This window comes from Astatotilapia calliptera, chromosome 6, assembly GCF_964374335.1.
Source record: "Astatotilapia calliptera chromosome 6, fAstCal68.1, whole genome shotgun sequence".
In the NCBI taxonomy this organism is placed as follows: domain Eukaryota; kingdom Metazoa; phylum Chordata; class Actinopteri; order Cichliformes; family Cichlidae; genus Astatotilapia; species Astatotilapia calliptera.
The window spans coordinates 29937860-29962601 of NC_137427.1; the positions used below are offsets into that span (position 1 = coordinate 29937860).

The window sequence follows — 24742 nt, forward strand, 5'->3', positions numbered from 1 at the left end:
TGGGCTGTGTGTGTGGGTGTGTTCGCGCATGATTGACATGGTAAATTGGAAAGGTCAACTGGTGCTGGTGTTTGGTACAGACAGGCAGACAGCAGGAAGATGTAACCTTGCCAGAGTCCACATTTATAGAGGGAAGGAGAATCGGATCCAGTGACAGGATTTTGCTCAAATAAAGAGAGTAAAGGTTGTATGAAAACCAAACTTTGTTATGTAAACCTGCTCACGGCTGTTTACATGCTGTGTATCAATGATAGGTCTCCACAAATTCTTCTTAGATTTTCAGAGACAGACGCACAACTCGGTATAAGAAAAGAAAGCATATTTTAACATCTGGGTCCATCAGGAATTGCCCTTAGGTCTGAGGTCAACGCTCCAGCAAGCTTATTATTTTACATGCTTGTGCGCACATGTGTTTGTGTGTCGAGACGGGTCCCTGTGCTTCTCCCTGTAAATGTATCAGTATTGGAAGTTGGAGCGTTGCATTTGTATCGCTGCTGATATGAATTTCAAATAGGTGTGTGTTTGTGGCTGTGCACGTATGTGTGTTAGCACGTGTGTGTTTCGGAGCAGGAAGAAGGAACAGAGAGAAAAGGGAGTGAGATTGACAGGGTAAATTGGAATGGTAAGGGTTTTTGAGGTTGAACTTTGGGTTTTTAAGCAGCCAAGGGAGGGAAAGAAAAGACCCAAACGCACTGCTAAAAAAGTATTCTTTTGCTTGGGGAAATGTGACAGTGGATGTCGATGTGGGTGGATGCGGGGGGAACAAAGCGAAGCTGAGCCGGGGAATAGATTGTCACCGAGGGGCAAGGGTTGTCTTGTTGTATGTAGATGGAGGGAAAGAAGAAAGGCCCACTGGGGCATTTTATGTGTTAAAGGGTTATGAGAGGTTGGGGTGAGTCATGGAGGGTTTCGGGGTGTTGCAGCAAATAGGTGACCCTGAGCTTGGGACTGAAGGTTCAGTACCAGCACACCAGGTCATCCAGAAAGCTAAAACAGTCACACATTACGCACATACCAAGCACACAGGATTGTTGTACTGAATAGCAGGCACAGGAAGCAGATACTGTAATTATTACCTCTTGTACACAAACCCATACTGTAGACACCCTCATGTGCAGCGACATCCATGTGCACAATTTGCTACCACTCACAGAGGACACGGTGACCTCCGCTTGTTTATGGGTCCTTCAGGCAGGCGAATACACAACAGTGAATTAATGAATACAAATCCTCCCCAAGGTCGAGGCGTACTTAGGCACAAACTAATATTTTCACATGACCTCAAACTGTTTTAATAAGATTAATATCAACCATGATGCTGATGTTGGATATAAAGGCAGAAAATGACAGGAGCCACCTGTGCTACAGTAATTATCTCAGTAGTGCAATGCACATCGATTAAGACAATGAATGATCCAAGGCATTTCACAGGGTTCTGAAACACAAAGAGAGATTGGGAAAGCAGCGGGGGGAAAAAAAGTGCTATGAACGTCAGATGCTTTGTTGTGTCGTGAACACACGCACACACACAAACACAGTCTTTTGGTCTTCCTCTCCGTCTGTTGTCCCCTGATGTCCTCATTGTTTCTGTGTTCCTGTTGGAAACTGAAGATGACTCAGAATGACACATCATTTGAATTCACATGCAGGAGTGTGTGCCCTCAGACCAAATCCTGCATGTTCCTGTTTGTCTGTGTGTCTGTTTGCATTTGTGTGTGTGTTCCATGTTTGTGCAAGCCCACATGTGTGTGCTGTCACCCCGTTAGACTCTCCAAAATAATAGATTTAGTAATACTGCTACTTGACAGCACAAACTGTTCTCCACTTAAAAAGCCATGTTTGAGTGTGTTAGGAATAGTGTAGAACATTTTGTCCTTTACTTTCTGTTTTAAAAGGACTGCCGTTCAATACAAATCTCAAGAAACAATTCTTGAGATTTGTATTGAAAACATGATATATGCTCTGTGTGCAATTTAAATCGTACACCTTGCAATTTGTCTAAAACAGCACTACTAAACCATGTCCTCACAAACGTTCAGCTTTGTTTAAAACTGCTTATAGGTGAACTCAGTTCTGTTGGTATTATGGCATATGTAGTTTATAGATAAATCCATTTCAAAGCAGCCATTTTGACACTGTATACTAGTTAAATACAGGCGTTACTAATCACATTAATGAAGCTGAGTTCTGTTTAGACAGAGAGCCTTCATTAACTGAGACATGCCTGCAGATGTCCTACTACAGAGAGAGGTGATTGCTCACACAGCCTGTAGCTAATGCCTCGCTCACACTAGAGTAAAAACAGGATAGCAGCTTCCTTGTGAGTAGGAAAAATTATTGTTTCCTCACTGATTGCACTGAAATTTTAATCATGCACCACCCTCAACCGCCTGTCTGGACTTAACGTGAATATCTGTGTATGTAGACAGCAACCGACTTGCAACACGTGTCACTGGATTCGTGATTTTTGCAGTTTGCATGTATTTGCCAACGTGACACGATTTAGTCACAAACTAATTGCAAAATGACTCCTTCTTATTGTTGTTTTATTGCTGTCTCGATGCGCCAATTTTTCTTTTAAGTCAGTTATTGACTGTAAGTGGTCACAGACCTGGTCTCTGCTTTTCAAGCAGCCATTTCAAAGACAACAAGCTTGCAAGTTCAATTTACACTGTTGCAATAATTTTGGTTGTGCTGTGGTCTCTGACCATCATTTCCCCTAATGTGACTGTACCATAACTTCCCAAAGATAGACCAGATTTGCAGATATGTGGCAAATAGCACTACTTTGATTTATCATTAGCTTGTTCTTAAAAAAAATTATCATCCTAGCAAGTTACTGTATTTTTTGCATATACTAGCAGTGGATACAAGCGGGTTAAGCTTTATTTTTTCTACATAGTTAAGCCTGTTGCACAGGTGATGTGATAAAAGACACTTAATGGCTTTTACTCATGAAGGTTTAGACTGCACAGTAAAGTGCTAGTACTAAAAATGTCATCTGCACTGATCAGAGCTGTGCACTAAGAAGAAAGTTCAACATCTCAAGGATATCTTTTCATTATCTGGCATCACTCACCGGCACACTGGCAATCAGGCTAAGCGCTGAGACAAACATAGTTATCAACTCGATAAGTAAACCCATGGTTTATCAATCTGGCTACAAACACGTTCACGTAAAAGAGGTAGCGTTAATCTTCTGACTACCCACAAACATGAATTAGTCTACTGGCAGCAGTGCGTCTGATTTTACAAAGGAAGATAAAACTATAATAATAGAAAAAATATAAAGAGATTACACGCATACTGAAACCAACTCAGCTGCTGCCAACAAAGCAGTGACGTGGGGAAAATTGGGAAAAAAAATACAGACTGCATACGTTAACAGAGTAGCGGTACGCGTTCAGCGGGAGGCGTGGATGATGAGCGGCGATAAACTTGCGAAAAGCAAGTTATGCCCAACTCCACCGGTGGATTCTGACAGCGTGGAAAAGTGTGAAAACATCCAGGATCACCAACGGATTTTGAAGGGCTGGACTGCTGCATCATGGTGAGGAGGACACCGCCACGGCCCTTCTGAGGGTGTTCGACTCTGACACTGACAATGAGGATTTCTTTGGTTTTGAAAGTGACAACGAAGGAGAGAAGCGGAGAGTGGATGACGAAGCCATCCTGAGCCTGTTCGTTTCCGACACTGGAGAAGAGGACTTTGGTGGTTTTAGTGCACAGGAAGAAGAGAAAGATGGTGGTGAATGACTGACTTTTCTTCTTGTTAAAGCCGTGTCACTGCACCTGAGCCTAAAAGGTAGTCCGAATCTATTTTTCTGGTGTGCTGTAGGCTACTGTTATGTACTACATGTGCAAATATGTACCCATAACTTGTTTTTCAAAATATTAATAAAAGTGATGTCTCCAAACAGCCATCTCTTTCCTGACAATTCCCTTTGTGCATATTCTCTTACATATGATAAGTCAACATTGAAACACCTGCGGCTTTTAGTCAGGTGCGGCTAATGTATGTACAAAACAGGATTTTCCCCTGATTTTAGCTTGTGCGGCTAATATTTAGGTGCGCTTTGTAGTCCGGGAAATACGGTAACTCAGTTACTTCAAGTTACTCGTTATTTTCAAAGTAAACCTTGGTTTTACTCAGACTTCTCTTGTTAATGTGTTGCTTCCGTAACTGGATACCCAGCAAGATTGCCAGTCTTCTAGCTTGCTTACTTGCCACAAGTGCACTGTGCCACCTACCAATAGAAAGGAAAAAATAATGTGCACATTTCCACGAGAGAAATCCCACGCCTGGACCGTCATTGACTGCTGCCATGATTCTAGCCTACGTCACAGCATCATGTGCGCTTTTTACATCCAACACAAAAACTGCAGTCGTGGTGCTTTCGATTGTACTCAGAACTCGGAAATTCTGCCTTTCGAATAGGAAGATGTAGGTAACACCAGACTGCAGATGAGCTGCATACAGGGCTGGACTGGGACAAAAAATCGGACCGGGCATTTTGACTGACCGGCCCACCATTATAGGAACAATCATAAAGCCTTTGAATGAAAACAAACGCTGTTGTGACAGTGATGTACACTGTTCTGATGGTATAAATGCATCAATCTATTAGTCGTTTGTTGTAAGATTCAGATAATAATTTTTTAAAAGCTAGACATTTTAAATGAGAATAGGAAAGAAAAGTATTTCCTTGTGCCCCCCTCTCCCTGTTAATGCCCTACCTGGCCCCCTGGCAACACTTTGCTAGACCCGCCCCTGCACAGTTACCAGCTGTCAGCTACGTAGAAAAAGGATCCTGGTGTTATTTGTCTCTCAGAAACAGTTCATAACTTCCCTTCAACTCACTCATGTGACCTAAAAGGTAAACCTGTTTTTCCATCACCTGTTCAGCTCTGATGATCCAGTAAGGACGTCTCCTGGTTTCATCTTCATGTTTAGGTTGCTGCTGTTGTGCTCTTTAGAAGACGCTACTTTTTAAAATGCAGTGTGTAGCATTTAGCTGCATTATCATTAAATGAAGTAAAGTATGCCCACAGTTTTGAACAGTCAGCTGTGACCGCAGAGCACAAAATGCAAACACAGCAACATCACATGTGATCAGTTTATACGAGCAATTCTAGCCTTGAGTATCCAGCCCTCCTTAGTCCTCTGTGGCCCTTCGCCTGATTTCATGTCACAAAGCAGACGGGTATAGGATGAAGGAAATTCAACACAGGCACAGTGTCAGCTGGCTCGACAAAACACTGGGTTACTTCACATAGTCCCTGGTTCTTTGATAGCAGAGATGAGTGTTTGACTATGGGAATCGCCTTGGTGTGGCCAACTACGAGCCGTCTCAGGAAACGCGAGCGAAGCATCTCACTCTGAACCATGGATTAAAACTCGAAACATAACCTAGTCCCAACCAGGTTATCTGTTGAGCATAAGTTACCATGGTGATTTAGCTGGTGAAAAGAGAGCCGCTCGACACAGCTCACAGGTGTTTCCAGTGTTGCAGACAAAGCACGCCTCCTCTCCAATACTGAACACAGCTGTCACAAGAGGTGGAGAGTGTCATCACAACAAGCATCAGTCTTAAAAGATATTGTGCCACTAACAAAGGCCCAAAAAGAAGCAAATTTGTCTTATGGATGCATTTCAGTTCATAGGAACAAGTTTTGACATTTAATACCTGGCGATAGCCGACCACCGATTTATCTTATTTCCACAAGAAATGCTGAAAACTTTTGAACAGCTTATCCTTCTAAAGTTTTTCCCTCAGTTTGTTTTAGGAAGCGTTTTTTCACCCTCATGAGCTGCTTGCTCACTCTTTGTCACTTGTGCTATAGACTCTGTGTGTGTGTGTGTGTGTGTGTGTGTGTGTGTGTGTGTGTGTGTGTGTGTGTGTGTGTGTGTGTGTGTGTGTGTGTGTGCTCACCCTACGCACAGGCTGAGCGAACTTTGCATCAGAATCTAAATTAAGCCTCTGACATACATTTTTCACTGCGCACACACACACACACACACACACACACACACACACACACACACACACTCCCAGTATTGTAAAGTTGAGTGAGTGGCTGAGCGGCTGAATAGAAGCGTGAAGGGGTAGTGTATTGATAGATGAATAGTGAATGTCGATTTTCTGCCAGTAGAATGTCAATTCCATCATTTTCTCACAGCTTACACTCCTGCTACATCCAGACTTATGACAAATAGAGGGAGAAAGGCAGAAGGCGAAAGATAGAGGGGGAGAAGAAAAGACTGAATGAGAGACACAAAATTTGGTAGCTGGCAGTTGATGGATGGGCTGCAAACAGCTTGTCTTCCTCTGGACTCCATGATAACATAGCCTTCCCTTTCTTGCTGTCTGTTTCTCCTCGTCATCCATTTCTCTGTTTCTTGCCTTTTGTGTGTATGGTTTTTCCTCCTTTGTGTGCTTTTTCTCCTCCCTCATCTTGAGCCTCTTTATCCAGTATGCCTCCAAATCGCTGAGACTCTGCTGACTTGTGAAAGCTTGAATTTTCTTTTGCTTCTTTTAATGTGTATTTGGTGAATTGCTTTTTTTTTTGCTGCACCCCAAGTAAATACTTGAAATCTAAATTATATGTCTCCCATTTCTCTTACTTCCTATCCCTCTTTTTCTCCAACTTCTTTTCATCTCATTCTCTGTGGCTGACGGACAGTTGGCAAGAAAAACCGCGGGTCAACAGGTAAAGAAGCCATTTGCATTTGCATTATCTTCCTTGCTCTGTCTGTCTAAACAGAGACAAATGTTGCCTTGATCCTTTCCTCTCTCCAGAAGTTGAGAGCTAAGAGCTGCTCACTGAAGCCACACTGGTTGAAGTGATGAGAACAAACTGTAAGGGATGTTTCCCCACTAAAATCTCACTGTTTTCTGCTTCATGGCTACAAAACTTAGAACTCAACATCTTTTAATTTCAAGGTCATCAACTCAGTTAATTTTAATAGAGATTGTCCATTCTGTCTGCTACCAACACTAAAAAAATGTTGCAATTCTGTGATGACATACGCAACAATCAAGTTAAGATATGCACTATCACCGGGCTAGCATTAGCTTTCTAACAGTTAAATGGACGTGGGAATCTAAAAAGATCCTTTGCAATTCTTTGGAAGCTGAAAGGAGCAGCATATATCGGCCTTGAGAGGAGACTCTCCACTGTGGCTCGAAAAGACCACACATTCATTGGCTAATTACTTTATGAATAACAGTTTGTTAGCCAGTAAGCTATTGTTTCATATTTTGATGCGTAGCATGACCAAGATTTTCAAAACAGACTTATTGTTCCTTTTTGATTCTATGTGACCCCAAACTAGTGAGACCTCTTCAGCAGAAAAATGTTTACAGAGGTCAAGTCAGAAAGCCGTTTTCTCATAGACTTCTACAGCACTGTGTGTTTTTGCAACCATAGCTATCGCCATCTGGTGGCCTTCACATAAAATGCAGATTTTATGTGAAGGGCACTTATGGATCGACTTCATTTTTCCAACCCTGAATCTATGTGCGTGTTTTATGGGCTATTCAGAGATGCTGAAGACAAATGACTCCCCTCACAGGTCAAGAAAAAATGATACGTAGAAAATAATAACTAGTGCAGCTGCCTGTATAGCACTGCTCCAATTTAATAAGAAACGCAGGGTGGGGTATAGAAGTAATTTGTGCCTTTATCCTGAAATATACTTTTTCAGGTTTCAGGAAATAATATTTTTCTCTTAAATTAGAGCTGGTGAAATCAACTTTGTTTAATGTGGTAAAATGTTAGTAATAGCTAAATTTATATAAATGCTTGAATATTCAACAACATATAATGTTAACATTTTAAATAAAATCTGCCACCACCATGTTAGTTAGAGCCAAGTTTTAATCAAGTAGCTTATGTTTAAGTACGATAGTTTTCTTTTATTTTGATATAAAACTGATTCTTCTTCAATAAGAAGTCCAGAAAATCATAAAAAAAAAAAGTAAATCATAAATGAACTAAAACCCAGTTCTCTCAGGCTCTGTTAGTAAAACATTTACATTTAGCAGAGGCCTATAAAGTCTGCCTGTAACAGGGTGCCTGCTCTGATTTTCAGTTGGATGTAATGCCATTTTGTTGTTTTTAAACAAACCCAACATATGGCTCGTTATCCTTAATGTTTCCACTGCAGAAATAAGATGTGCGGTTTTTAAAACAATCTTCATTTGGACTTATTCTTCCAAAATTCGTGGCAAAAATTAGGAGAAACACCCGTTAGCCTCTAGTAACGCGTTATCTATCTTATTTATCCACCCCACCACTATCTTTAGTGCCACTCTCAAATACATAACAAGGCTGAAGAAGGACTACAACTTTAGCTTCACTACATTTGTAATTGAATCACTTCTGCCAATTTGCTGCAACTGCCTGACATTATCACTATGGTGCATATACAGTTATAAATGGCTTTTCTAAGGCTTTGCATTGTTTAATGGAAGTTTAGTGAGGCAGATCATATGGGGTGGAGTTTTATTTTTAATGTGAGTATAGACTGCGTCATTGATATTTGATGTCAAGGTTTCAGGGTGCTAGGACTCACAAGGAGGTGCCGCATTCAGCTCTGCGGGAAGGTGGTAGTGACGACAGTAACTTCCAATCTGAGGAAAGTGTTGACTCACACGCTGCAGGTGTTTGCAGGAGTGAAAGTGGTACTTTTAAAATGCTGATCGTGAGCAGAGCTCTTAAGTACACTGATTTGATTATACAGTGCTGTGTAAAAGTATTTGCCAGCTTCCCGATTTTCAAAAAGGGTCTTTTTTTAAACATTTGTCACATGTACGCATTATAGATCATTAAAGAATTTTTAATTTTTCTCATTTTCTAAAGGAAAAAACCTATCCAAACCTATCTGGATCAGTATTTGCCTGTCAAGCCTAATAACTGGTTGCACCACCCTTCGTCGCATGAAGTGTTTGTGATAACTGGCAATGGGTCTTTCACGGGAATTTGGTTTGCAGAATTTATGTTAATTCAGCCACATTGGAGAGGTTTTAAAAAAACAACTTGTCTCAATCTGATTTAGAGCCAGACTTTCACTAGGCGACTCTAAAACCATTTATTTTGGTTTTGAGCCATTTGTGTGTGGACTTGGTGTAGTGTTTTGGGTCATTGTTCTGGGGGCATCAGGGCATGAACCAATGGTCTGACCAATGGTCAGAATGGTCTTTGCTCAGTGGGCTTTGATAAGTAATTGTTGATCAATGGGCATGACAGTATGCATATTAATGATCAACTAACTGACCTCACAGCCCATTGTTCATTCAGTGGGCTGGTTTCAGTCATTGTGCAAATGTACTGTTTGTAATGTTGGGGAAACGTGCCGTCAGCTGAGACTGAAGAAGTCACTTGGATGAGTGACGAAATGCAGCAAAAGTCTCAGACCATCACACTACCACCAACATGTTTGATTGATCTTTTTAGTAAGTGTTGTGTTAGTTTTACACCAGATGTAACGGGACAGAAAAAGTTTAGCGTTTGTCTCGTCAATCCACAGAAGATTTTACCAAAAGCCTGAAGGTCATCAAGAATATTTTCTGGCAAAAGTCAGATTAGCCTTTGTGTTTATTTTGGTCCACAGTGGTTTTCTTCTTGAGTCTCCCGTTGATGTCGTTTTTCCTCACTCACTTTCTTATTGTTGAATCGTGAACTCTGACCTAAACTGAGACAAGTGAGGCCTGCAGTTTTTCACAAAATGTTCTGAGTTTTTTAGTGACCTCCTGGATGAGTTGTTGGTGCGCTCTTGGAGTTATATTGGTACACTAGTTCACCATTGGCTCTCATCGTGGTTCACTGGAGCCCTTAAGCCTTAGAAATGACTTTGTAACAGTTTCTAGACTGATAGTTCCCAATGACTTTGTACTTCACTTTGTCAGACAGATTCTATTTAAGTTCCTTCTTGGTTCTGCAGGTCTAGCAGTAATCAGGCCTGGGTGTGACTAGTGAAATTGAACTTGGCTTTTTTTAACAAATGTGGTTAATCATGAAATTCATAATTTAACAATGGGGGGGCAATTACTTTTTCATACCGGTCTAGGTGGGGTCGGATAGCTTTTTTCTTTTAATAAATGAAATTTAAAAACAGCTTTTTGTTTTAACTCTGGTTATTTTTTTTGTCTAATATTAAAATTTGTTTGATAATCTGAAACATAAGTGTGACAGATGTGTCAGGAAGGGGGCAAATACTTTTTCACAGCACTGTAACTCGCTGGCTTTGCTTCATTTTGGCAACATTTTCTCTGCTAAACTCATGCTACTGTTTCTTCATCAGCACATACTTGTATAATTCCATTTGTGCACGTTGTCTTTTTAGTGTTCTAACTGTTTGCAGGTGTGTGTGTGCAATTAACTTTTTGTCAAAGGTTAATGGGTGAAAAAAAAATTCATCTATCTTTTCCTCCGGTGTGCTCAAAAAAGTTTGCAGGCGTGAAGCCGTTGCACACACGCTTATTTCACTATAGAGATGATGAAATGTTACCTCATTATGTCATATTTGGTTTTGTCAAGCTGCTAAAAAAATACTAAAAATTAATCAAATAGTTATTGAGTACTCCCCAGAGCCTAACTCCTGCTGCTGCCTCACCATTACTGCTGTGTGTTTCCTGTTTCCTCACCTACCTCCTCCATTTCTTTCCCATCTTTCCATCTCCTGCTTTCATCACTTGCACAGAGTGATGACAAAGATAGATAGAAGCTTTGGCAGCTGAAGGAAGAGATGAATATTTAAAATCGGGCATCTTTCTCTGTCCTCTCACTGCATCCCATCCTTTGTCTGTCTCCCCTTGGGGCTTGGATCTCCAGCTCTTGGTGTGGTGTGGCACAGTGTGCGTGCGTGTGTGTGGCATGTCTTGGCTTGTGGTTTTCTATTGGCATTCTAAGGCGAGTGTAGTCAGATGATGACACTTAGCTGTCAGCATGCAGCATTAATGAGCGCAGTGACACGCACAAACACTCACCCCACTCTCACACACACACGCAGCATTCCCCAGGGAGATCAGCAAATGATCACCTTCTCCTCTCTGTGTATCCTACAAAATACATATATATTTTTTTAACCTCTCATTTCCACTGTCCCTCCATTTCATTTCTCCCTCCAAATTCGTGCTTCCTCTTTCGACATCGCACTATTTTTTCTCAAACTTTTTTGCCTCACTTGTGTGTGTACTCAAAGTGTGATATGTGTTAGTTGGCTGTGAACCATGCAGACACGTATCTGACAACTCTATTAATACACAGCCAGCTAATACCAGCTTCCTCCTGTGTGGATTTTTGCACGTGTGTGTACGTAAAGAGAGATGTGTGTGCTCAGTCCTCAACCAATCCCTCCCTGCACTCGAGGTCTCTGCAGAGATTTGTCTGAAAGGCTTAAAGCGTACAGATCTCCAGTCATAGAAAGATCATGCTCACAAATACGCGCAAACACACACACACACACACTCATATATATATCCCAGCTGACTCACCGACACTGTTGGGAGTTTGCAGTGACTGACAGATTTAATAGAAGAACAAGCTGTAATCTGAGGGAATCCATTCAAAGAGGGATTACATTGTAATCTGAGGATAGAATAGCTTTTCATCTTTCTCTCCCTGTCTCGTTCATTCTCCATTTATCAGTCGCTATCTTTTTTTTTGCCCTAAAGCCGCACCGATCCTTTTACTAGCCCTCTTTTTATATATATATATATATCTTTCCGATCCTTGATTTAATTTAGGATTTTTTTCTGCTTCCATCTGACACACACACTTCCAATCCTAGCACAGCTGTGTCACCTCAGCAGCACTTTGCTGTCAATCAGCAATGATTGCGCTGACGAGAGCATTGTAACATTGCAATGCCTCTTTGGTGCTAAATTATACCCAGAACCATGTGCACATACACTTGGAGGAAGCTCACAAGATTTATGTTTTTTTCCCTCTCTGTTACCACTTTTTCTTTCGTTTTTTTTGCTTCAACAGCTCTTCTTTTTTATCATTCCTCTTTCTATAATGAAGCTTTTTAGCCCCAAGTTGTTGTTCTGATATTGCTCCATTCTGCAGCAACCCGTCCTGCGAGCCCTCCCTCCATCACTCCTGCTTTCCCTGCCTCTGCCACATGGTGTTTCTCATTTGCTAAATGAGGAATCCAATAGAGTTAGATTAAACTTTCTGGACTCTGTTTGTTGAATCTTTAGAGCGAGCCTTTTAGCTGCCACAGCTTAAATGCGCATGTATAATAATGCGCTCTGCCAGTTTGAATATCTGTCCTTGTTTAAGTTGAAGAAGATTAATTTAATAATCCCAGTTTAAACAACTAAAAGGCAAAGATAAGAGGATGATAGGGAATAAGGGAGGGAGGATAGGCGGTGGGGAACAAGAGATCCAGACGAGATGAAATGATAAGAGATTTCCCCAGAGAAAGAGCATGTTAGACACGCTGACAGAGAGAAGAGAAGAGCGAGGATCACACAACCGTATGGCATTTTGCTTCCCCCTCTATTTCTTCCATCGTGTCTGTCACTCCAGGAAGGAAAAGACCATCTGCGGTCCCCCCTCACTTTTTCCCCATCTGCATATATACCCGGTCTCCCTCCTCAAAGCCCTTTTTGTTTTTTGTTTTTGTCTCCCTTGTCATGCCAGTGTTCTTGCTGTCCTGATTTGTCGGTCTGCTCCCCCCAGACGCACAGGCTAGGTTAATAGGTTGGGTTCACATCCCCTTCCATTCATTACTTGTGGCCTTGTTGCTGCTGTTAAGGTCCGCTGATGGTTACTACTCCCTCTCTGACCCCATCTTCCTGCACTGGACAGCTAATGGACACTATACCCTTGTTCCATCTGCTTCTACCTCGGCCTGCCCATCGTCGCTCAGCCTCTTTGCGTCTTCCACCCACTCCTGTTAAGCCATCTTCTTTTTTCTGAGCCCAGACCTTTCAATGTGTTCAACGAAGAAAGTAAGAGTGATAGAGACCTCCGCGATTGCTTCCATCTGTCTATTCTACCTTTCTTTTGGTGTCACTTTACTTATCTTCTACATTAATGACTCAGCCTCCACTCACTGAGTGTTGGTGTCAAGGCGCTCAAGTGTGTGTGTGTATCTGTGTGTGTGTGTGTGTGTGTGTGTGTGTGTGTGTGTATCTGTTTGTGCCATCGCTCGCCTGTCTTCCCACCGCATGTCTTATTACAGGTCCGTGTGACAGCGGGATATGACTTTTCAGCGCTTTCTCTCTGATTTTAAAAAAAAAAGGAGAAGAGGGAGAATGAGAGGGGGGAATAAAGAGCAGGGAGTCAATTACCACCTTTTCCTCGTTCCCTTCAAAGGGAAGATCAAAGCTGCTTCTCACCTCCCCTCTATGCCCCCTCCTTTCCTTCTACCCCGACCAACCCCTATCAGAACTAGTCTGTTAATTTACACTCTACTACCCCCCGCACCCCCCACCCTTTTGAAAATCTACATATTCATCAGTTATATAGTCGATGCACTGGGAACCAAGGGAAGTTCACACACACACACACACACACACACACACACACACACACACACACACACACACACACACACACTCTCTTACAGAGCCATAACAGTAACGTATAGGCTTCACAAAATCTTTAAAACACTGACATAAGTTTTTCTGTTTGTCTGTTTTTTTTGCTATATTCTGAACAAATGTTATACTTTTCAAACTGATAACAATTCTAAGGCATTCTCTTCTTATGAGAGGCCATTCAGGCCATAAATCATACTTTCTCGCACACACACAAAATCATAATCTTGCACGTACACCACAGTCTCCCACATACCATTTGGGCAATAAATCATTCTTCATATACTCACACTAGTGTACTTCTTTTTTCTGAGAAGTATAATTGTAACTCAGACACATTGCCATGCTATCTCCAATACATCATTATATACTGGATAGTGTGGTTCAGACAGAAAGAACGCTGTTGTTTATAAGAGCGAGTTACACTGTGTGTGTATGACTGAAAATATGTTTGAGATAAGAGGACACAGTTGTTTAGAAACCGAAAGAAAGTATTATCAGAACTTTTAGTCTTTTCTCAGTCACATCTATATTCTCACACCTCAAATTTCATTGCCATTCATTCAATCTCTGTTACTGTCTTCATTATGAGCAGACACTGTCCAGTTGGAGATGTTGCGCAGTGGGTATGATGCAGTCACTCTTTCTGCTCATCCAGACGATGCAGCATCTGTGCTTTCTCTGTATTGATTCAGCCAGTGTAAACTATGCTTTTTAACAGAATGTAAACAAAACTGCATTGAATTTAGACAAAATTGCGTCAAACAGGACAATGATGCCAGGCACAGAAAATTCCTCCAGAGTAACGTGAGAGACTGACAATCTCATACACAAAGTTATTACTTGGTGGTTCTGCAAACTACTGAATCGTGGGCTGTGCTTAGTTTTCACAATCATGTGAACTAAAACTGTGGAAACTGTGATGACTAGCTTTGTGTAGTCATGTTTGCTACACAAAGTTGGGTATAGTACGACACTGAGTGGACAGTGTCAGAGTGTAGAGGTGTGCGTATGTGGAAGACCATTGAGATCTGTGTTTGAGATCATGCTGCTGTCTACGGTTTATGAGCTAACCCGCCTCTCGTTTTTTTTTTCTCTTTCTGTTGCAGATCCCGAGTCAGAACCAGTGGTTCCAGCTATCGTGATTGGTCCAAAAGACACAACAGTGGTGGCTGGAAATGAAGCTATACTGGAGTGCATTGCTAATGCTAGGTAAACTCCTTATACATGCATACAGACGTGCACATACAAACATGCCTGCAGAGGGTGAACGGTTTCTTTTGCTAAACTGTTTTCTTCCAGGTCACTTAGAGGACACCTCGGAAACTTGTAGCTCAGCAAATGTTCCCCTCTCACTTAAATTACTCACATTGGGTCACCCAGCTCACACAGCTTACAATAATTACCTGAACGACTGATTATCCTAGCCATTATTTTAGTTTAGTTTTGATTAGTTTCTTTTTTTTAATTGTATTGTATTATGGGTAATATTTGTCAGGGACAGTATTTAAGAAGTTCAGAGTAGGTATTACAATACAAACACTGAACTCATAGGCATGGAATACATCATTTATGTCAGTTCTTTAAGTGCAAAGCATCAATTCAGTTAGTTTAAATTGCTTAAAGAATTATTAAGTGAATCTAGGTAGTCATACTTTCCTCCTGGAATATGTGATGAGAATGTATTTTTATGCTTATATTATAATCTTCTGTTATATTCACTCAGAAGCAGGTTTTCCTATGAGTCCAACATTAATAGGAAAAAAAGAAAAGTGCCACTGAGGCTATAATGACCAGATAAGAGCACAGCCAGTCAGAATGATGAGTTTTCTGGACTCAACAGGTGATATTTTTTCCCTACTTTTGTTCTGTTTGTACAAGGGTTTTGTCAGATTTTGTTATTAAGTCTGACCTAGGCTGGCTGCTCTGTTTTGTGAGAGCCCCTTTAAATGTTTTTCTGCTGCACTTGACCGGCACTTGACCACTGGGTAGCACTCAAGGTATAAAAAAATCAAGTGACTATTACACATAATGGATACCTGGAATGTAGCTACAGTAGCTTTTACAAAACAGCAGAGGAACCATCTCAGTCTAATAAGCTATTAGAAAAGTGATATTTAATTCAACACTAATAAGTGTGTTTTGAGGTTTTTGTTTTCTTCGTTTTGTTTTATTGCCTGCTCTGAAAACGTAGAGAAAGCCTAGTGACTATTTCTGCTATCAGAGATGTACCCACTGAAATTCTCACACCAGAGAGATAGACTTGTACCCAGGAAACAACTGAAAGAGAGAAACTATACTATACAATATCTGGGAGAAATAGGAGTTTGAGCAATGAAATCTAAAGTAGTGCTAAATTCCAAAAGCATTGGCTATCCACCTCCATTAATCATCAGTGAGTTATAGCGCTGTCCTGCTAAAGTGCTGAAATGATTAGAAGCTGATTGGAAGCCCAGTCCCAGCAGACCTAATAGGAAGAGTTTTAAAATCTGCTTTTCACTCTTTATAAGGGACAGAAACCACCGAGTCGGCAAATATTCAAATGTTTTCCATATCTGCTGGTTAGGTGCCTTTAAATTCAGGTTTGTCTTCACTTCACATTTGGAATGTGATTGACAAAAAGTGCTCGTTGTGTTTTATTTACACTTGGACGGCATCTAAAATAACAGATTCCACCAGAAAAACTTTGCTACGAGTTTTATATGACCATGTCATCGACCAAATGAGTGGATTTCTGTCCAAAACAGTCTGTCACTGCATATGGCAGAAGCGATTTGTGTACCTCAAATTCAAACCAAGTAAAGGTTTTTGGCACAACTTCACTTACTTCCAAGGTGCTTGGAGAAAAAAGTCATCTGAACAGATGCAGCCATTATGCGTGATGACCCTGATGAAGGCTGTGAGCCGAAATGTGTCGGTCGAGCACTACATTTGTTCTCTATACCAGCGGTCCCCAACCCCCGGGCCTCGGTCCGGTACCGGTCCGTGAGTCGTTTGGTACCGGGCCGCGAGAGTAGAGGCTCAGGTGTGAAATGTATGGTTTTCAGGGTTTTTATCGGTTTTCAGCGTTATTTTGTTATCGTTTTGATCGTTAACTCGGTTTTCCTGGGTCTTTTCACGTGTGTTATGAATAAATCTTCTTTTTTTCAGTACCAGTACTAGTTTTAGTTTGTTGTATTTATCCGCGACACCTTAAAGGTCGGTCCGTGAAAATATTGTCGGGCATGAACCGGTCCGTGGTGCAAAAAAGGTTGGGGACCGCTGCTCTATACTACAAGTTCTTCTGGTTAACCTCTGGTTCGTTAACCTCTTCAGACTGTGTCTCAAATTCATCCAGGCATTGAATGCAAACATGGTTGACTTACTGGCCTTCTTTTCATTCGCTTTGTGACTTGTTAATAAAGTTCTTTGTTAGTATCATCTACTGCCACCAACAGTATGACTGCTAGTAGAATAAAAAAGGCAAAGAAATGTTGGAAAAATCCAATAAACATTAATACTAACATTGTAATGCTAATGATCTCTAATATAAAGTATTCTGCAGATGTATTTTACACCCAGCTTTGCTTATGAATCGTTTTGTTGTCGTTGTTGTCTCTGTAATTTCTGCTCCTGTTGTTTGTGTCATGATTCCTGCTGTACTACTTGTAAAATGTACTAATTGTGAATGTTACAGTGAAGAAACTGGACACTAACATCATCTATCTTGTTGTTCAAATGCAGCTATGGTTTTTCATCTGATTTTGTGTTATGGTTCAAAAATATTGGAGATGGACACCAGAGGAAAAACCCACAATAACAACACTGGTCCGGTCGGGTTGAGTCAAACGATGATTTAATGATCACACACGTGGGAGATGGACACTGTATGCAGACAGTCTCAGATCTCATCTCAAAAAACACATTTCCATAGTTTTATGAAATCAGGGTATTAGAACGCCCCCTCATGCGTAGTGACAGGTGTAATACAATCAATGTTGACAATTTTATTTAACACAAAGAATAACATTGTCTCCTTCCCGAGGGCAGACGCTAACTGCCCCCCTTCTCCTGGAACCGTCTGTACCCTGCTGAGACACAACATGGCAACTACAAGGACTCTTTCATTTATTAAGACCATTAGTGTGTATTGCTCTAAATCAAGTATATAATATTAAATGAATATTGCTGGATCAGCTACTTCTACTTAAAACATATTAAAACATGACTAAGCACAAAATCACCAAGAATGACATCTTATAAGTGCTGTGTAAGCGCGTGCGGCCTTCCAAGCTCAAAGCCTTTGCCCTCCATAGATCAGCCAGACTCGCGCTGGCTGTAGCTTTTAACCTTTAATTACCTTGAGCACAACTCTAAAATGAGCAACAAACTGCAATGTGTATGGAATGATCATGGTTACATCTGCAATGGAAAATCATGTTATTATTCTGATACCTGTAAGAAAGATCAAATTAAAGTTATCACCATCACTGTAATGCAGAGAATAATATAAGATCAAAAACTTCAATTCATGCTTAATGCAAAGCTGGTTATATACTTCTAATGAACTAATAATGGCATATTAAAATATTAAATGATAATGAGAAAAACATCCCCTCCTTATTCTACAATTCCCTCTGTTGACCTCTGGAGAATCCAGAGGTCACAAACAGTTGTGTCCCTCCTTGGCCTACACATTCAGCTCCACATGCATCATTGGCATCATGGACATTGGAGTAATGACTCCAGGGTCCACTGCCCTCACAGACATACTTTTGAACATTCTTCTGGCACAAGGGATGAGACAACAACAAATAACCATAATACCCACCACAATAGACAAAGAAAACATGACCGAAGCGATGACCCCCTTCCACCGTCCGAACACTGAGGTCAGCCAGCCTTCTAACGGATTACCAACACCGGAGTGATCATGCATAGTTTCAGAAAGGCTCTAACAACATGTCAAGGGCCATTCTATTCTGCACTCCCATTAACGAGGTCGGACCCACCTGCTCCGCTAGCCCCTCCAATCCGTCTCTGGTCAGGTTAGAGAGTCTCAGTACATTGTAATGAACATAATTAATCCTATCTACATTCTTATTTGGAGTCACTGGAAAGAAAGCAGAACGATTAGTTTTTCTAGGAAATTAACTTTAATTAACCCTTTTGGATCAACCCCCGCTATTTCCACCCCCAAAATTAAATACATAGATTGTTTGCGATGCCAATTCCCCAATGATAAAGTTAACGCGTTTCCAGAGGGGCTAAAATCCCTCTGTAGTTTAAGCCCGTTTTCTGATCCTGATTCTAACGGTTCCCAATTTTGCCCAGTGTAACCCCTTACCTGGTCCCAATTACGGCACCAGCTGTCATAAGGACGATTTCCCCTCTCACAGTGCGTACTCACTGAATAATCCCAACAGACCCACACATTGTATCCCCTCCAAGCACTGCCGACGTCCCTGCAATTAACAACATCACACAGATCAAACGTAAAGGAAGTTGTGGAGCCAATAACATAATCTAATTCTAAACCACCATATGTGCTGAGACACTCATCCTTTTTACCAGAGACCTCGCGCTTCACTCTTGCCCGCAACCTTAAATCACTATGGACCACGTGTGATGTACTTGGTGTATCAAACAACGCCGGACTGGCATGGCCTCCGTGCTCAGACTGGTTTCCCGGGTCGGTCTGCAACAAACAAATCAAAAAACAAATAGCCATGATTAGCAACATAGTTAACATCAAACTCATAATAATTTTGAACATTGTGATGGCTTTTGAGACTCTTTTTTCATCACCAGTGTCTAATTGTTGTGATTGCATGGTGGTATGTGAATGTTATGGTGTAGTAAAAAGTTCAAAGCCCTTTATCAGAGCCTCTCTCTTGTTTTAGGTGTTCAGTGTGGTACCGCTCCTTTTCGTTGGCGCGGCGATCTCCTCCTTGGCTGCTCCTCTTTCTTTGACCTTCCGGGTAGACTACCGGTCGGTCCGTTGCACAGGTGTGAGGGATTATTGTGCCGCTCAATTTCACCTGCGTCGGGTTGAGATTGATCCTTCCTCACCAAGCCCTCGTGCGCAGCTGCGCACTGCGTCCAGTGATACCAGGTGTCGCCTTTCCCCTTCAGTTGGACCGCTGTCGCCGTCCGAGCCGATACCTCATATGGACCAGTCCAGCGGGGCTCCTTCCACTTTCGTTTGATGACTCTCAGCCACACTGTTTTCGCGTCCGGGACCTCTCCTTCTCCTGTGGGCCCCTTACAAGCCGCCTGTTTCGTGAAACTGGACACTAGCGCCTTTAGCTCGTTCCAGTAGTCTGCGTGGGACCGGTTCCCCTTTTTGTCCCGTTCACCCGAGCCCACCGTCCAAGGTGCCGGAAACTGTCTCCCGGTTTGCAGCTCGTATGGTGTAAAACCTGTGGATTGATTAACAGAACATCTTATGGTCATCAACGCAACCGGCAGGGCTGCGACCCAATTTAGCCCTGTTTGCGCGCAGATTTTTGCCAATTTGTTTTTCAAATTTAGGTTCATTCTTTCTACTTTCCCCTGAGACTGAGGATGATAGACCGTTCCAAATTTATGCTGGACGCCCAACATTTTTTCTACTTTTTCCAAATCTTGATTTTTAAAATGGGTTCCATTATCTGATCTAATTCTTTTCGGGAACCCATGACGGGGAATGTAATGATTGATTAAACACTTAATGACAGTCTTAGCATCCTCCTTTTTTGTAGCCCAGGCCTCTGGCCAGCCGGTCAAAGCGTCAACACACACTAGCAAATATCTTACACCGCCCGGCCCGGAATCAATCATATCAGTGAAATCAATAACAATCTCCTCTCCCGGCCTCTCAGGGGGCCGAAACTTACCCACTTCCGGTTTTACTGCTGGCTTAGGATTGTGTGCCCCACAGATTAAGCACATCCTGGCCTTCTCCCTTATCATTCCTCGCAGCTCAGGATGCCACCAATGACACAAATTTCTTTCCATCTGGGCTCTCCCCACGTGGGCAAGTCCGTGGGCTTCATCCACCTTCTGTTCTGCCATTTTGGCTGTCAGCACGGGGCGCCCGTCTGGCCCCCTCCACAAATGTCCATCCTGCCAGGCTCCTTTGTTTTTCCACACCCCCTTTTCCTCTGGGGATGCCTCCTCCTGGGCCCGTTTAACTTCCTCAATCAGGTCAACAGGTATCTCTTCTTCTGATGTTACCTGTATCATTTGTCTCTGTCCTTTGTAGCCTGCGGCCTCCTTTGCGGCTTCGTCTGCTCTCTGGTTTCCTTTTTCCACCATACTGGTTCCTTGGGAGTGAGCTTTGCATTTTATAATGCTCACCTCCTCTGGGTCAGCCAAGGCCTTTTCCAGTTCCTCCATTTCATGTTTGTGGGAGATAGGTGCATTGGTTGCTGTTCTGAATCCTGCTCTTTTCCACTGAGGCAGCTCCACATGCGCTGCTCCAAACGCATATGCCGAATCGGTGTAGATGTTCACTCTCCTGTTCTTGGCTAGTCTCAAAGCTCGAGCTAAGGCTATCACTTCAGCTCTCTGGGCCGACTGCTTTCCCTCAATCCTTCCTGACTCTCTGACCTGATAATCTCCTCCTACTCTGCAGACCACCGCATACCCTGCTTTCAGTCCTCCTTCGTCTCGGTGGCAACATCCATCGGTGAACCAGTCCTCAGCTCCCGGTATGGGTTCGGCCTTCAGGTCCTCTCTAATCTTTTCCTCGATCTGTGCTCTTTTGGCGCAGTCATGTGGTTCCCCTACACCCATTAAATCTGCCATGTTAATTCCTTCATGTGTGAATGTCAAATTTGGGGCCTCTAAGACTTTGCTCAGTCTCTGTTGTGCCCGTGGTGACATACAAAATGCTTGTGAATTTACGTATGCCACTATGCTATGTGTAGTGAGTATTTTTAGTGGGTGTTCTCTCACTACATGTGCTGTTTTTTGGATAATTCTAGCAACCCCTGCTGCATGTTGTGTGCATGTAGGATGCTTTGCTTCTGTTGGATGTAGTTTTACACTAACATACATGAGCACTTCTCTACCCCCCCCTTTTTTCTGAAACAACACTCCATTTACAATTGAGTTTGTTTCAGAAACATCTAAATAGAATGGCTCGTCATAATTAGGTGTGGCTAAATCTGAGGCCCTTGACAAATCCTGTTTTACCCTAATAAATGCGGCTTCAGCTTCAGGCGTCCAAGGCAACTCAGCCTTAAAGTTTCGAACACCAACTTGCTTCATTAGGCCCCTTAAAGGGGCAGTTTTTCCTGCATAATCCGGAATGAACTGCCTGCTGTAACCTGTTAAACCAAGAAAAGAAAGCATTTCTCTCACAGTTCGCGGTTTTGGGTGTGTCAAAATTTGGTCTCTGTGTGTGTTCATCAAACCCACTGATTTGTGTGCGATTACCCGGCCCAAAAAGGTCACTTCAGGGCGAACTAACTGCAGCTTGTCTTTACTTACTTTAAAGCCACATTCCGCCAACCTATTCAACACAACGAACGATGCCGCTGTACAATCCGCTGCTGACGGGGCTGCAATGAGAAGATCATCAACATATTGTATTAATGTACAATCATTAGGCAAATTACATGACGACAGGGCTTCTTTAAGCACCTGATTGAAAATGCCTGGAGAAAGTGCAAAGCCTTGTGGCAAACGTGTGTATCTGAGTTGTTGGCCTCTGTATGTGAATGAAAAAATGTCTCTGAGTGACTCATGCAGAGGAAGACAAAAGAATGCATTTGCCAGGTCAATGCATGTGAACCACTTTTGGTCACATGTGATAGCTGATAAAGCTGTGTACGGATTTGGTACCGGTGCAGTAGTAGAGAGCAATATTTCATTAATGGCTCTCAAATCATGTGCCATACGGTATTTTCCTGTTCCATGTTTCTCCACTGGTAGAATTGGTGTGTTCCACAGTGAGTGAGAGGGTTCTAACACCCCGGCCCTTAGCAGGCCTTCTATTGTTTCTGTAATTCCTGCCTCTGCTTCAGGCTTGTGTTTATACTGTGGTCTATTAATTGGTGTGTGTGACTTGAGCTGGAACAAGACAGGAGGACACTTAGCTAGGCCAACATCCGTGGGCCCTTTTGACCATAGACTGTCAGGCAGATTCGACAGTCCAGCAACTGCGTGAGGATGATCTACACACTCCTCACCATGTGTTTTTGAAATTTCTTTATGTTCCAAGATCACTATATCCTCACAGGCACAAGTTATGCGATAGGTTTTACAATTTGGAGCATAAGATAAGTTAGGAATTTGAGTTCTTTGCCACCCTGTGTCGTCCAGTGCTCGCCTGACCATTGGACCTAGATCACCTGCACCATGACCTTGGTGGACCGCCAATGTAATGTGAGGGGTTGAATTTTCTTCCACATTGTACCAAGGCCGTTGTTCATCAGTTAATTTCACAGCCGCGGCTACACCTTCTGGTCCGATGTAGATGTCATGTGTTTGCACATTCCACGTCTGACCTTCAAGATCAGATTGAAATAATTCACGATAGGTGTCGTCATTCTCTTTATCATAAAACAGGGTAACGTGGTAAGGGTCGCGCGGAGGGGAGTAAACTGCCAAGCTCATTATCCAGGGTCTCCACAGCTGAAATTGCCTCAGAACATCCTCTTCCACTAGTCTCCCCCAGTAGATATTGACTTTTGCTCTTTCACAGTCTTGGAGCAGATATTGAGTCTTTGAACTTGTTCCCAGGCACGGAAAATGCTGGCCCCCTGGCAGAGTCACAGATAATCCATCTGCTGAACATGTGATTGTGGCGCCCAACTTCACGAGCAGGTCCCTGCCCATAAGATTTACTGGCGCTTGCGATGACACCACATAGTTGTGTTTCAAAGTCTGCTTGCCCAGCTTTGTCAAAGCTGGGTCAGTCACTGGCAGAGTTGTCGGGATCCCGGAAAAACCCACCACGTTCACTGTGTGGCAGGACAACGTTGCACTGTCTGGTGCTGCTCTCAAGGTTGAATATGTTGCTCCAGTGTCTACCAAGAAGGGCAATTCTGTCCCTTCTATAGTCATTAACAGCATGGGATCTGCCAGCACCATACTGTTTGGTCCCTCCGGGTCCCTTCAGTACTGGTCCTCCCTCCAGTCAGCCACTGGATACTGCGCGGCTGGTGCTGCACTCGGGTTTGGGGCCTGATATGCTCCCCTAGAGCCATCTCTTGCTCTCGGAGCTCCACGTGCCTGGGATTGGTAGCCTCTTCTTTGATAGTTCTGACGACGTTCTGGGCAATTTCTGTTCCAATGACCCTCTGCTCCACACCTCCAACAGACATTCCAAGGCACACTGCTGAGATTCCCCGTGTCACGAGCTCTTTGTACTCCCCCCGCTGAGCCACCACGCCCTCTGTACGATCCACCGGTTCCCCAATTCCCTGTGGGTTGGTTCTGCCTTGGTGCATTGGCGGGCCATCCGTCATTAGTGCATGGACCCGGGCCACTATCTGGCCATTCAGGCCCAGGACCAGGCTGGGTCGCAACTATCATAATTTTTTCTGTTTTTTCTTTTTCCTCTTTTTTCTTTTCGCTGGCTTTGTTTCTGGCCTCCACCAACTGTAATTTGAGTAGAGACGCTTGTGCCTCCTCCAACTCTTTTTTCTGCTTGTTCGCCCTGTCCTGCTCCAGCTGCAAACGATGTGAGACGTGTCTTTCCCACTGCACCGAATCTGCTACGGCAAAATCTGGGTTTTTCTGTAGATCTTCTGTGACCTGGTTTGGCAGCCCTGCCAGCACCGCTGAGCGAAACCATGCCCGATGCTCACCTTCTCTACCCGGATGGGTACCTGTTTCTAACAACCACTGATCTCTGGCTTTTTCTAAAAACTCTCTAGGTGTGTTTTGGGGGTCCCAAATTATTTTAGGTATGGCTCCTGTATTAGGGGTTGGGTACTTTTCACGGACTGCGTCAGACAAAGCACATTGCACTTCATGATAAGGAAAATCATTTGCATGGCGAGTTGTGCGAGCTATAGCCTCTACATCTGCTAGCCCACCACCGAGCATACACCGCGCAGAAATGGCGCGAAAATCGCCAATCGCAAGCTCCTCTCCTTCTGTTAGTCTGCCTAATTCACGCAACCACCTTGCTCCGCCTCCAGTTATAGGTGGAAGCTGTTTAACCAATGCCTCCAAATCTCTTACTTTGTATGCGCGGTACACTGGTTCAT

General features: G+C 42.9%; 2 protein-coding genes across 2 annotated transcripts in view; one reads left to right on the plus strand and one right to left on the minus strand.

The window, feature by feature from the left end:
• LOC113024443 (protein sidekick-1) overlaps window positions 1-24742 on the plus strand; it is a 298320-nt gene that overhangs the window by 171764 nt on the left and 101814 nt on the right. Inside the window, exon 6 of the mRNA XM_026171546.2 lies at window positions 14666-14768. Coding sequence (XP_026027331.1) covers window positions 14666-14768 — 103 coding nt within the window. The remainder of the gene's footprint in view (window positions 1-14665; window positions 14769-24742) is intronic.
• On the minus strand, window positions 19306-21609 carry LOC145429492 (uncharacterized). The gene is made up of 2 exons (XM_080303090.1): window positions 20414-21609; window positions 19306-19957 (listed from the first exon to the last, which is right to left on the minus strand). Exons 1-2 carry the CDS (start codon window positions 21576-21578, stop codon window positions 19443-19445), a joined length of 1680 nt encoding a protein of 559 aa, XP_080159216.1. The 5' UTR covers window positions 21579-21609; the 3' UTR covers window positions 19306-19442.